We start from the raw sequence: 14,183 nt of genomic DNA on the forward strand, positions 1-14,183 counted from the left end.
AGTATTGTGTGGTCACACTGATTGTGGTTAGACCAATGTCCATGTCTTTATGTTGTTATTTTTGTTTGGTCTATATGTGTCTGTCTAGTATTGTGTGGTCACACTGATTGTGGTTAGACCAATGTCCATGTCTTTATGTTGTTATTGTTGTTTGGTCTATAAGTGTCTGTTTAGTATTGTGTAGTCAAAATGATTGTGGTTAGACCAATGTCCATGTCTTTATGTTGTTATTGTTGTTTGGTCTATAGATGTCTGTTTAGTATTGTGTGGTCACAATGATTGTGGTTAGACCAATGTCCATGTCTTTATGTTGTTCTTTTTGTTTGGTCTATACCTGTCTGTCTAGTATTGTGTGGTCACACTGATTGTGGTTAGACCAATGTCCATGTCTTTATGTCGTTATTGTTGTTTGGTCTATACCTGTCTGTCTAGTATTGTGTGGTCACACTGATTGTTGTTAGACCAATGTCCATGTCTTTATGTTGTTATTGTTGTTTGGTCTATACCTGTCTGTTATTATCCAGTGGTCTGACATACTGATTGTGGATAAGACATAGTAAAAGTTGTATCTTTTTCCCCATAACATTACTAGACATACCAGTGGCAATCAATAATTACCAAACCAAAATGGCTCAAAAATTCTTTACAATGCAATTTGAAGAAATTTAGATAGTAAAACATAATCAATTGATAAAATTATTTTGGGTAAATCCGTAATTTAGAAAATTCAAGTTGTCTTTGAATTATCGGTAGGCATTCAGAGTTTAGCATGACGTCCATTATCACTGAACTAGTATACATAATTTTTAAGGGGCCAGCTGAAGAACGCCTCCAGGTGCGGGAGGTTCTCGCTACATTGGTGGCCTTCGGCTGTTGTGTGCTCAATGGTCGGGTTGTTGTCGCTTTGACACATTCCCCATTTCCATTCTCAAATTTATTGCATGATATTTGCATTCCATGTCTTGTCTCTCAGAACCAAGTGACTGGAACACCAAAGGGAAGCAATTGTCATACTTTGAACTGAAACACTCAAAACCTTTTACAAATGTAACATGATTCCTTGTAACTGCCAGTCTGATGTACTATCATTTCAGTATTAGCCTACTTCTTGTCAAAATAAGTAATAGTCCTTAAGTTAAGAATAATTAACAGATAATTTTAGAAGGGAGAAGTTTTTCAAATAGATGGATATTTTTTTTTAATTGCAGGGGCACAGGATGATTTGGACTTCAGTGATAGCATCAATATGCAACATGAGATCAACAACCTTCGGAAGGAAAATCGTCGGTTACAGACACAGTGCAATCAGCTGAAGACTTTGTCCAAGGTGAGTTCAGTGACAGTATTACCCTAACATGAAATCAACTGTCTTGGGAAGGAGAATTGTAGGTTTCAGACACAGAGTGACCAGCTGAAGGCTTTTTCAAAGGTGAGTTAGATGTCAGTATAAACCTACAGCAAAAAATAAAAAATCGCTAGGGAGAAGAAACAATGGTTATTGTCGTAATGTGGTCATTTGAAGGCTTTGTCAAAAGTGAGGTCAGAATCAAAGTTGTTGTATCTCATATTTGTTTTTTAGTTTGTTGTATTGTACAAAAATCAGGCTGTCTGTTTTTCTCAATCAAATTGTTTTATATTTTTCATTTTGTGGCTTTTTATAGCTTACTGCATGTCCTATGTAGTATGGGCTTTGCTCATTGTTTAATGCTGTACATGGAACTATAGTAGTTAACTTCTACATCATGTTGTTTCTGGTGCACAGTTGTCTCATTGGCAATCATACCATATCTTCTTATTTTGATATCAACAGAAAGATTGCATGGTCATAGACAGATTAAGAGTCAGTTTCATCAATTCTAGCTAATAAACAAGATGTAGAAATACCACATTGGATCCCTCACAAGATGTAGAAATGCCACATAAGATCTCAATCTAATTAAAATTAAATCTCTCACTCGCTCATTTTTTAATGCTTGGTCACTGTGTTGCCAACGCAGCGACCAAGCATTAAAAAATAAGCGAGTGAGAGATTAAATTTCAATTAGATTGCATAAGATCTGTAACAAGATGTAGAATGCCACCTGGGACCTCTTAAAAGATGAAAAAGTGCCAATGGAATCCTTGTCTAGATGGAGAAATACCACATCATGCACATTGGGTCCCTAACCGTCCCTTACAAGATGCGTCTTTTGATCCCTTTTAAAATGTAGAAATGCCACATGAGATCCTTGTAAAGATGTAGAATTGTCACACAGATAGGACCCCTGAAGAGATGTAGAAATGCCACATGAGATCCTTGTAAAGATATAGAATTGTCACATTGAATCCCTGACTAGATGTAGAAAGGCCACATGAGACCCCATACAAGAAGTGCAATTGCCACATGGGACCGATTACAAGAAAATATGCCACATGGTTTCCCTGACAGGAAAAAAACAAGGATGTAGTGCCACATTTAAACTCTTCTAAGAATGAGTAGTATTACTGGCAATTCTTTGCAAGATTTTGAAATGTCACTGTTTAGATCTGGCAAGATTTTGAAATGACAGAAAACTGACAGATGGATGTATAAAATATAAAACATTTCCATCCTATCTGGGCAATATATCTTTTCAGAAATAAAAGTTAATTTATTTAAGAAGTGAAATAGTTGAGAAATTTTACATTCCAATATATCATGTAATAAATTCCCCAAATGAACCCTACCATGATTTTACAAGGAAAAAACTTTAATTTTAAAAATAAAATCTGAGATTTTTACATATAGTTTAATTTAGCATGCTTGAAGTAAAATTACATTGCATTGTTAACTGTATTAAAGTTGTTTGAAATCCTATAGAATTGAAAATAGAATGTCCTTATTAAAAAGTTGTGAAATATTGTAGCATTGAAAGGGTATTAGAAATGTTTAGATATTGTATTTTAACATTTACAAGCGTTGTAATATTGACACAAGACAGGAAATTGGTTGTCGTTTTATTCTTTGTTGAATTTGACCAAAAACTTGTGTGATATTAATATAGAGCTACCTGTATTTTACCTGTGTAAGGACAAATCTATTCAAACTTTTATTACTCAATCTTTTTAACCGATCACATCATTTCAAGTGGGTTTTTTGTTTATTTAATTGTTTTATGTTCAGTATGTCAGCGTCGGATAGGATGTCGTAACTGTGAAATACTATTCAGGTTTTATAGAAATAGACGTGTAAGTACCTTAGTACTCTAATACTTTTATCTTAAAAAAATAATTTCAAGCACATGTTAAAATTTTAAAAAATATAGCTAGACTTTTTTTAGTTTTAAGTCTTTTCAGTGATAAAAAAATATAAAAGGTATTGCGTACATGTATGTGTATATTTTTATCTCATGGCCCTGTAATCCTACTTTTTCCGTCAGGTTGAAAGCGCAATATGTTAGAAACATTTGAATATAATTTAAAGCCCCACCCAAATGATAATCCAATTAAAATGTCATTTTATTATTGATTCGAATATTACATCACAAAAATTTTATTCAGTTTTCGCAAAACTGGCTGAAAAATATTTTGTGAATATGTACCTGTAAACACCTGCTATTATCTACCTTTATACTTCACCTGTTAATTAAGTAAGTTTAGATGATATTTGTAATCCCTACATTTAAAATTGTCATGACAGTTGGGCCCTTATCTGTGGTTAGATAGGTTGGTTTCTAAGAAGGCCATCGCTGATAAGACCAGCTAAAGTAACTGTTGTCAGTTGTTTATCATTAGCGTTACTTAGGACGGGAGGAATTCTACTGTGCATGTTATCAGCTCGGCTTTAATCTGCTCGGTGGTAAGACGGTACCATTGCTCTAGCTGGTACGAGATAAGCTAGGTCAGTAGAGGCCAGCTTTCCCAGGATGTTAGTTGCTGACTCACAGGATCTATTTCTCTCTCTGTAATTTTTATACGCCATAAATTGGACTCAGTACTAGGTACGTACAGTTTGCTTTTTAAAATGATATGTCTTGTCGATTCATTTTCTTGTCAGATTTGAAGGGAAGTGTCTGCATATGGTATATTTTAACATTTACATAATATCCATGCCAAATAAATCAGGTGTTACTTTATAGTTCTTGTAATGCATTAGGTTTTTGAAGTTCAAATGTTTTCTTCCAGAAGTTTCTTATTTCTGTCTTTTTTGGTTAACAAAGTTTGAAATGGTTTTTGAAAACTCGAGTTTTGTAATCAAAATTTTCCAAGTCTGAAAAAAAAATGTTTCAAAATTTTCCATTTCTTAACATGCATTATAAAATGTCATATTGAGAACTAGCCATATTTTACTGTTAACTTTTAAGTTTAAATAGTGTAAAATAAATGATAAATGGTTTCATCCAAGGTTTTTGCAATGTGCATAGCGTGTCATGTTTATTATAAGTTATGTAAAGAAAATCGCAAACTTAGCTCAAATTTGAATGAATTACAATGGTGTTGTCAATTTTATCATTTAAAATATAACAGTACAGGAAATGCGTTTAAAGTTAATTTGAATAATTTATGCGTGAAATAGTACTAAAAAGTTGGAATTTAAACTTGTATCAGATTGCATGTACTTTATAGTTGTGATATCAGAGAAGTTTTTTAGTCATAAATTATTTTTGTTTAATTGTCTGGATATCTTTTCCGTAGTTTTGAATTAGAAAGAAAAAGATGGGTTTAAAAAAAAACAAAAAAATGTTATCTCTAATCTTTGAATTTACTATTCTTTAATTAAGTAAAAAAAAATTAGAAACTAAGTTCATTTGGATGCAATATTATCAGCTTTCTGAAAACGAATGTTGAATTCATAGGCCAAGATGAACTTTAGAAAAAAAATAATCTTGTAATATTTTGACCTTTAAAGATCTCAACCTTATAGTTTGAACAATTGATGAGGAAGCTTTATATAAATGAGGAAGAACTGAGATCCAGATTCCCGAAAACTTGATACCTTAAAGTTTGTCTTCAGTAATAGGGTAAAAATTATATGAGTTTAAAGCTCCGATTTTTTAACAGTTTAAGGCTATTTCATTACAATTGTTAAATATAGAGTTACCATAAGTCACATGATTTCAAGAACTTGATTTGGATACCTGAGAATAGCTGCTTTTTTTTATTTAAAAAAAATCATTTAATTTCATTATAATTGGTCAATTCCAAGAGGGGTACTTGTTCCCCACACCCCCTTTTAATCCGCACATGAAAATTAGTCATTTCTTATGTCAAGTCCCAAACTGATTATAAATTTCTTTCACCTTTTGTGGTAGAGATATAGGTATTTGTTTTCAGATAAGAGCTTAAATATTAGGTGACTCTATGCAAAATAATCCATTAGTCAGCAAAATTTAAATTGAAAGGTTTTCTTCCTGAAAAAAAGAGGTTCTCATTTAAATTACTTAAGGTAAGACTAAAAGAAGACTTCTATAAGTTGATAAAGGACTGAAGATTTAAGGTAAATGCCGTTATAAATTTCAGTAACAAAAGCTAGCAGGTATTGATGTAATTCTCTTTATGTCTGATTTTATTTTATTGAATTGGTAATGAAAAGGCAGGTTCTATGAATATGTAACATGTAGAAATGTCCCTAACAACCCTATGTACTGTGTCAATATACAGAGTGAATTACGACAAGACGTGCTTCAATGCACAATAAAAGGCTTCGTAATGAAGGAAGTACTGCACCCTGTCTCAGGTAAAACTGTCTACCAAAGCAACCCCCCTTTTTTTTACCTATCGGTAAAGGTAGGTGTGGACATTGAGGCTTATCAGTACTACAGGTAAATTTAAATTTGAATTTGAAATTGAATTTGAATTTGAGTTTAAAAGTTTCATGGACTGAATGACATTGCTTGTTAAAATGAAAGTAGACCTTTTATCATGTAAGATATGTCATAAAAATGCATGTCTACATGTAAATTGATATGACGCATGTCAATAAAGTGGTATCTTAAATTTAGTTCAGACTGGATCCTACATTTATAACTTGTTTCTTGTCTATTAATAGTTGTCATTTAAGTCATCAAACAGCAGAGTAGAAGACATTTATTTTCCCTGAGGCCAAATCTCCGTAATTTCATGGTTCTCATTCTTTGCCACTTTACTTTCTCTAGTCGCCTGAATGCAAAGAAATGATATATTCTTTCTTTGAACAATATTGAAGATTTTGTTTCCATACTTGCCATAATTTATTCATGTCACAGGTGTTTTAATCAAATATATTCTGGTTTTTGATAAGAATTTCTAAAATGCCATTTTAATTCTTTTCAAAATATTTTTTTAAGGTATTCAGTTTATAATATGGGTATTTCTTGACTCATGCCAAACCCTTCATGGTGAAAATCCCTAATAACCAGAGAAAGTTGACTTGGAGATTTTGTAATTGGAAACATGTATTACATTTGTCATTCAGGGCTTTTTAAGTTTACTACGTATGCAGGATGGGTTTTGTTCATTGTGGAAGGCCACACAGTGACCTATAGTTGTTTATAACATCTACATGTACGTCATTTTGTCCCTGGTGGAGAGTTGTCTCATTGACAAATGGCAATTATACAACCTCTGTATGTCTTCTTTTTTATTGGTCTGCCCTTTCATTGATGTATACCCCATATCTCCTTTTATTTGTACAGAAAATTTATTTATGCCTAGATGATTTGATGATGAGACAAAAACTTTCATATCTACTTTTATATATCATATAATCTACTCTCTGATCAAGATAAAAACATCAAAATATTAATCATCTTATATACCAGATCAAATTAGAAATACCTTTATCTTAATTTTATCTTTCCTTTTCTTTAGTGCAGTTATGTCACAGTTTGTTATTTATTCAGACATTGCAAATAAGGTTTTATTTATGTCAAATTTGAAATAGTGGTAAAATTATACGACTAGTATATATTTGTTTAGGGGCCAGCTGAAGGACGCCTCCGGGTGCAGAATTTCTCGCTACATTGAAGACCTGTTGGTGACCCTCTGCTGTTGTTTTTTATTTGGTCGGGTTGTTGTCTCTTTGACACATTCCCCATTTCCATTCTCAATTTTATGTATAATTTGTAATTCCAACTTTTTGTTGAAGTGTAAAGAATTCATGTTAAGGTTTAAAATTTATCTTTTCTTTTTCATGTCATTCTTATCTTAACTGTGGAAGAAATAATTTGTGGAAATAAAAATTTGGAAATCGGAAAATTAGTATTTATACTCTACACTGTAACTTATTTTCACAGAAACTGTTTTCATTTTAGCCTTTTTGCCATTTATATTGTTTAATACTTTGTTGGTGTTTTAAAAAGTATTTTTCACTTTGTTTCTGTATTCATATTAAAATAAAATAATTTTTACTTTTTCATAAATTGCTCGAGAATATACATTTTGGTTTACAGTGGATGGGAAAATTAGTATCATACAGAGATCAGGGTATTCTCTGAATCTGGCAGATTGAAACATATTCCTCCCCTCCCCCCCCCCCCCCTAAACCTGGGACAGTTGTGTAACAACACATGAGAACAAAATTTAAATATAAGTTTTAAAGGGCTTAAAATTGACTCATAAAAAGGGACCCATCACAAAACAAAAATTTGGTTTGATAAACTCAGGTCTTAAAATATGCTGATTTTCTCATCTATTTTAATGATCTGTCATGGGTTAGAAAAAGTTAGATGGTAAACAGACTATTCTATAAAACATTGACAAAAAAATCAATGCCTTGAAATTGAACCTTATCATGGAAATCAATACTTCTTACAGATGAATGTTCTATATTTTGACCCGACCACATGTTCTAAGTTTTAAGTGTTAGTGATTTTTTGTGGTAGAACATACTTTGTTCTGATTTTTGTCGACCACATTTGTACTTTAAGTGTGTAGTGATATTTGAGTTGTAAAACCTGGCTTGTTCTTAATTTTATCTTGTGCATGTTTTTGCTTTCAGTCAAGTAGTAATGTTTCAACAGACAATAAACATCAAAAGGAAATAGAAGATTTACAAAAGAAATTAAAGGTAACTTCTAATGATTTATAATGATGATTTATATTATACTAAAGTTTGTCGCTAAGATGAGTACAATACAATTTCAGAAAATATTTCTTACAAGGTAAATTTAAAAAACGAAAATGCTGAATTTGACTTGCTTTATCTCAATTAAAGCTGATTTTATTGAAATTGAAATATCATTTCACATTTTAAAAATAATAAGAACTGTCAAAATTTCTCCACATCTAAATTGGGTTTAAAAATTAGGATGTCTTATACATGTCGTTACACATAAACACAAGAGGAGTTCTGAAGGGCTAAAGTTGCAGGACAAAAATCAGAATGTGAAAAATCTAGAGGTCATATTGCTTCACTGAAAAAATTATATGGGATAGACAACACATTTTAACACAGGGGTTCTATTTATAAATTCATTTTTTCTTTGTAGGAAGTTACTCAACAGTTGGAAACAGAAAAGGAGAACCATCAGCATGAAGTGGCCTCATTACAAGATGTCCACCGTCAAAAAGCTTCCATTCTTAGGAAAAAATTCAAAGATGAAATTACACAGTATAAACAGAAAATCAATGAATTGGAAGGTAAGTCCTTTCCCATAATGCATCGCTTTAAAACGAAAATTTCAGGGCAGAATCAGTTTGCACCAATTACAGTTTTGAAAAGGTATCAATTGCGCCACTCTATTTTTCTGGTGGTATTAATTGCACCAATAAATGTAATCAAATTGCGCCATTTTTACCTGTGTATTCTTTTTATCTATATCATGCATGTAACATCTCCCAAATATCAAAGGTGATTTTAAAGAGAAAAAAACTGACAACAATAAAATATTAGAAAGCATTTGTTTAGTAATACATCAAAGTTTGTTGAAGAAAATTTATGATGTAATAGTAATGTGCCGATATAGGGAATTTAAGTTCATTTCAACATTCACTTTTTACTTAAAAGGGAAAAGTTTAAGAATGGAAATATAATGTGTACTTATTGTATTTTTATATGACTGCAAAAATTGAAAAAATTTTGGTCGTATATTGGTATCACGTTGGCGTCGTCGTCTGAGTCGTCTTCATCCGAAGACATTTGGTTTTCGCACTATAACTTTTTAAGTTTTAGAGTCATTATTCTCATTAAAACTACAGCTTTATTTTGGAATAACAGATTAGGGTAAATGTCTATGAAACATTACTAAGATATAATATTTCTTTTTAGATGGTTCTGGAAATGGGGACCAACAACATGTGGTTGTTAAAGAGTCAACAGAATGGAAACAGGTAAAAATTATTTCTATTGAGTTTCATCAAAATACTTTTATTTTGCGCGTTCAAAAATTGTGTGGGTAGGAGGACAATATTGTGTAAGAATTTTTCAACAACTTTCACAACAGAAAAATGTTTTATATATATTCACTTTCCTTTATGATTGATAAAAAGTTCATTTTAACAAGTATGTTATATAAAAACAACATAATATTGACTTTTCATGTGAAAAAGAACTTGAAACAAAACTAAATCACTTATCTAAAAAAATTCTTTAATAAAAATGTTTTAATTTATTTTCTTATAGTTGGAAGAAAAGCTGAAATCATTGGAGCTTGACCACAACAAACTGAAGAGAGATCATGAGATTGTGTGTCAGGAGTTAAAGCATGCTAAAAACCAACTCTTGGATCAGCTAGACTCCAACCATGTACATATTGTTTTATTTTTTTACATTAGTAGGGAGGTGGGGTGGAAATTTGAAAGATTAAGAAACATGAGTTTATATTAAGAGAATTGAAACATGACCATGTATTAAAGAAATATATGGTTTTTTTTATTGCTGACCTGTATTTTAACAGTTGTTAGAGTTGTCTTTCTTTTTTGAGGTTGAATAATGCAAATTGCTAGTAATAAAAGTGCTATAAGAAAAATTTGAAAAAATTCAGAAGTATGATTAAGAAAAATTCAGATATAACTGAAGATTCCAAGTGTCAACAAAATTGCAGTTTGAAAAATACTTGAAAGGAATTGAAAAAAATAAGAATTTTTTAAAGAAAACCAAGGAAAAAGGGGAATAACTGTTATCAAACATCCAACTACAAACTTTTGGTGGTGATGGAGACCAGTTCTGTTGTCATTTTACAAGTGTTAATTGTTGTTTGAAAAAAAGCATGTTGTTATTAAGGATCTCTCAGTTATCTACCCTCCTTTCAAAAAGAATGAATATTAGCCTGGACTAAGGGGAGATAATTTGAATTGTTCCATACAGTAACTTGATCAAGGGTGGTAACTCATTAATTTGATCACATGTCATCGTGTTGCTGTTAGTTTTACTGCAGCTTTTTTATCAAACACATTTTCCATTCAAAGTTTAGGAGTTTATTTCTGTCAGCATAATTATTTTGATTTTTTTTCTAGAACAATCTTTTCGTGATTTTGAAAATTGTTAATTCTTTTTAAATTGTGACAATAGATGTTTAAAATTAAATAACTGTTGCAGTAAAAATTACTCAAATGGAACTCATATTTAATTAATGCAAAGTTTTAAAAAAAAAACTTTTGTAACATTGACAATCTTAACACTAAGAATTTAACACTTGTAAAATAATTGACGAGCATTTGAATGGCCTACTGTTTATTTCCCATTCTTTAGTTTTCTCTGCATAATTATGTAAATTCTTGTTTCACTGTAGCTGTCTGCATGTAAATCATAATTTGTGGTTTCTTAAGACATGCATGATTTCTTCATTATGTTTAATTAATGAGATGATTTTTTACGACAAGCATGGTTTTCTTCAATGTGTTTATTTCAGAGAATGAATAGAAGTATTGTTTTCCTCACAGCAATTAACAAATGTGTTCCAAACTCCAACTAAAAGCATGACCTTCAAAGAATGATTTTATTTATTTTGGTGTAAAAAAAAAAAAAATATGTTACTCAATATCTAAGGTTCAGTTTTAAACAATGAAGAATTTATTATTATTTCAATTACAATATAATATTAAGAAAAATACATTTTCCTAAGCTCTATTGTTATGAAATGTTTACGTCTGAAGGGGAACCTCTAGACATAACCATATTTGGTAATCTCCCAATAAAGAAAAAGAAAGAATAAAAGAGTAGAAATTTATTCTATGTGCATTCAAGTCTGTATTTTTCCGTTTGTTAAACTGTTGTGCACATTTGAGATTCCCTCTTGCATCAAGTTGTAAGGCTTGGGAGAATAAATTAAATTCATGATCAAAGTTTAAGTCACACCCCAATGCTTAAGAGAAGAAAGTTTTAAGGCACCTCATAATTCCTTTCTTGCAAATTGCTTGGATATGAGGGATGTTGAATCCCTATTGAATTACATGGCTGCTGTAGATCACAGTTTGGCTCATAAGATTTTGATTGAATAAGCTTTGCTTAGCTGCAATTTTTAAATCTAACATTCTTCAAAATTTTCAAAAGCATGGATAGCTTGAATTTTCTTCGAATTAATGTCTGAGGTCAATCTACTTTTAAAATCACCAAATACTTTGCCATGGCAGAGGCCTTGAATTCTATATGACTCAAGTTCAGAAGCCAAAGGTTAAGGTCCTACTATGAACTCAATGTAAACGTCCATCCTTCATTCAGAATTATTAGCTCACCTGGCCTAAAAGGCCATGTGAGCTTTTCTCATCACTTGGCGTCCGTCGTCGTCGACGTCGTCGTCGTCGTCGTCGTCGTCGTCGTCTGTCGTCGTTAACAATTTTTCAAACATCTTCTCCTCTGAAACTACTGAATGGATTTGAATGAAACTTAGCATGATTGTTCCTTAGAGTATCCTGCACAAAGTGTGTGCTTCGATTTTTGATCCGTCAAAAAACATGGCCGCCGTTACTTAAAATAGAACATAGGGGTCAAATGCAGTTTTTGGCTTATATCTCAAAAACGAAAGCATTTAGAGCAAATCTGACGTGGGGTAAAAATGTTCATTAGGTCAAGATCTATCAGCCCTGAAATTTTCAGATGAATCAAACAAACCATTGTTGGGTTGCTGCCACTTAATTGGTAATTTTAAGGAAATTTTGCAGTTTTTGGTCATTATCTTGAATATTATTATAGATAAAGATAAACTGTAAACAGCAAAAATGATCAGCAAAGTAAGATCTACAAATAAGTCAATATGACCAAAATTGTCAATTGACCCCTTAAGGGGTTATTGTCCTTTAATGACAATTTTTCACAATTTGTTCATCATATTTGCTAACTTTAAAAAATCTTCTCCTCTGAAACTGCTGAATGGATTTGGATGAAACTTAGCATGATTGTTCCTTAGATTATCCTGCACAAAGTGTGTGCTTTGATTTTTGATCCGTCAAAAAACATGGCCGCCGTTACTTAAAATAGAACATAGGGGTCAAATGCAGTTTTTGGCTTATATCTCAAAAACGAAAGCATTTAGAGCAAATCTGACATGGGGTAAAAATGTTCATTAGGTCAAGATCTATCAGCCCTGAAATTTTCAGATGAATCAAACAAACCATTGTTGGGTTGCTGCCACTTAATTGGTAATTTTAAGGAAATTTTGCAGTTTTTGGTCATTATCTTGAATATTATTATAGATACAGATAAACTGATAATAGCAAAAATGTTAAGCAAAGTAAGATCTACAAATAAGTCAATTTGACCAAAATTGTCAATTGACCTCTTAAGGAGTTATTGCCCTTTAAAGACTTTTTTCACAATTTGTTCATCATGTTGACTTACTTTAAAAAATCTTCTCCTTTGAAACTGCTGTATCAATTTCAGCCAAACTTAGGCTAAATGAGTTTTAGAGTTTCAGAGTATCTAGTATAAATTTTATATTTCATTTCCTTGTATGTCAAGAAACATAGCTCCTATGGCTAAAATAAAACATAGGAGAAAATGATTTTTTTTTTGCTTTTGAAGAAAATAGGACGATTCAAAGAACATTTAAATAAATTGAAAAGCCAAAATAATCATTGATGAGAGATTAAACCAAAAAAATTCAGGTGAGCGATTCAGGCTCTTGAGAGCCTCTTGTTATACTTTATTTTCATCTGTAGATGTTATAAAAAGTTAGTAGGATACTTCTAAAACATAGAGCTCTAACATATTTTGAGGGGAAGGGCCAGTCATTAGTTAAGCATCCTAAAATTGTAAAACAAACTAGCATAATAATTTTTTTGAAAAGTTAATGAACTGAAAACCTTGGAATTGAGTAACTAGGACCAAATTTCAGGCCCAATCTTTGGAGATACTTGGTGATCTACGAACATTTCGTAGGAACATGGGATGTGAGATGATAAATCGCAGACAAAAACTGCTTGAGGAAAAACAGTACTTCGTTCAACAAATCATAGACTCTGTTCAACAGGTTAGACATTGTATGTAGGTTCCTTTTAAATTAAAAAAAACCAATTATGTCCCTTATAGACTGATTTCTTAGAGTTATCTCCCATGAAGGTTGATTTGTAAAAAATATTTACTATTTTGATAGGTACTATTATATATACATTGTAATGCAAATGTTCACAATGCTTAACATTGTTAAAAATGAGTTTAATATTAAAACTCTATCTTGCACAGACTTCTTATTATCAAAATATGAACAATGAACCGGTCTCTGAACTCTTGTATTAGCATGCACAGTTTATTATACTTTAACAAAATCTTCAGTCCAAAAAGATGACTGTAAATATAGCAGTATATATTATAAGCATATTGTTTTATGAAATGGAAGGTAAACAATTTCCTCCCTTAACGGACTGCACAAATAGTACCTTTTACAAAGAGAAATAACTCATGTAAAACTTTACAAAAGCCTTTAAGGGAAATTAAATGTTTGAATTAAGTGTTATTTATAAATATACCTGTTATTAGATAACAGTTTATCTGCATAAATAGCAACAAGAAAAAGTTGATCAGAAATGAAAATATTGTCAAATAATCTTATAAATATGTTTTTCCTTTTACAGCAGCAAGAGTTAAAAACTGAAATAAATGATTTGGAGGGTGAACAAGACCGTGTGATTTCTGAAGCTGACTCCATGGTTACAGATTTGGGAAAAACCCAGCAACAGAACTCTACATCAGGTATTTAAACAATTACATAGGTGTAGTGTGGAAAGCTCATAAAATAGTTTTAGTTTAGAATCAGACATTTAAATTTGTCAATTGTGAATTAGTATATATTTTACATAAATTTACAAGTTTC

At 31.4% G+C, this 14,183-nt stretch overlaps 1 protein-coding gene across 4 annotated transcripts in view; it reads left to right on the forward strand.

Moving 5' to 3' along the window:
* Positions 1 to 14,183, forward strand: part of LOC139515850 (thyroid receptor-interacting protein 11-like) — a 51,438-nt gene that overhangs the window by 20,938 nt on the left and 16,317 nt on the right. For 2 of the 4 annotated variants that reach the window (XR_011662856.1, XM_071305579.1), the window contains exons 5-10: positions 1,209 to 1,327; positions 7,937 to 8,005; positions 8,427 to 8,577; positions 9,206 to 9,267; positions 9,560 to 9,682; positions 13,945 to 14,062. Coding sequence is in view for 3 of the 4 variants with exons in the window: in XM_071305579.1 (XP_071161680.1) it covers positions 1,209 to 1,327; positions 7,937 to 8,005; positions 8,427 to 8,577; positions 9,206 to 9,267; positions 9,560 to 9,682; positions 13,945 to 14,062 (642 nt within the window). In the remaining variant the exon portion in view is untranslated. Of the gene's footprint in view, positions 1 to 1,208; positions 1,328 to 3,027; positions 3,208 to 3,651; positions 3,960 to 7,936; positions 8,006 to 8,426; positions 8,578 to 9,205; positions 9,268 to 9,559; positions 9,683 to 13,944; positions 14,063 to 14,183 lie in introns of those variants that run through there. The other 2 variants (XM_071305580.1, XM_071305581.1) reach the window with 2 other exon arrangements.

Source organism: Mytilus edulis, chromosome 3, assembly GCF_963676685.1.
Source record: "Mytilus edulis chromosome 3, xbMytEdul2.2, whole genome shotgun sequence".
In the NCBI taxonomy this organism is placed as follows: Eukaryota; Metazoa; Mollusca; class Bivalvia; order Mytilida; family Mytilidae; genus Mytilus; species Mytilus edulis.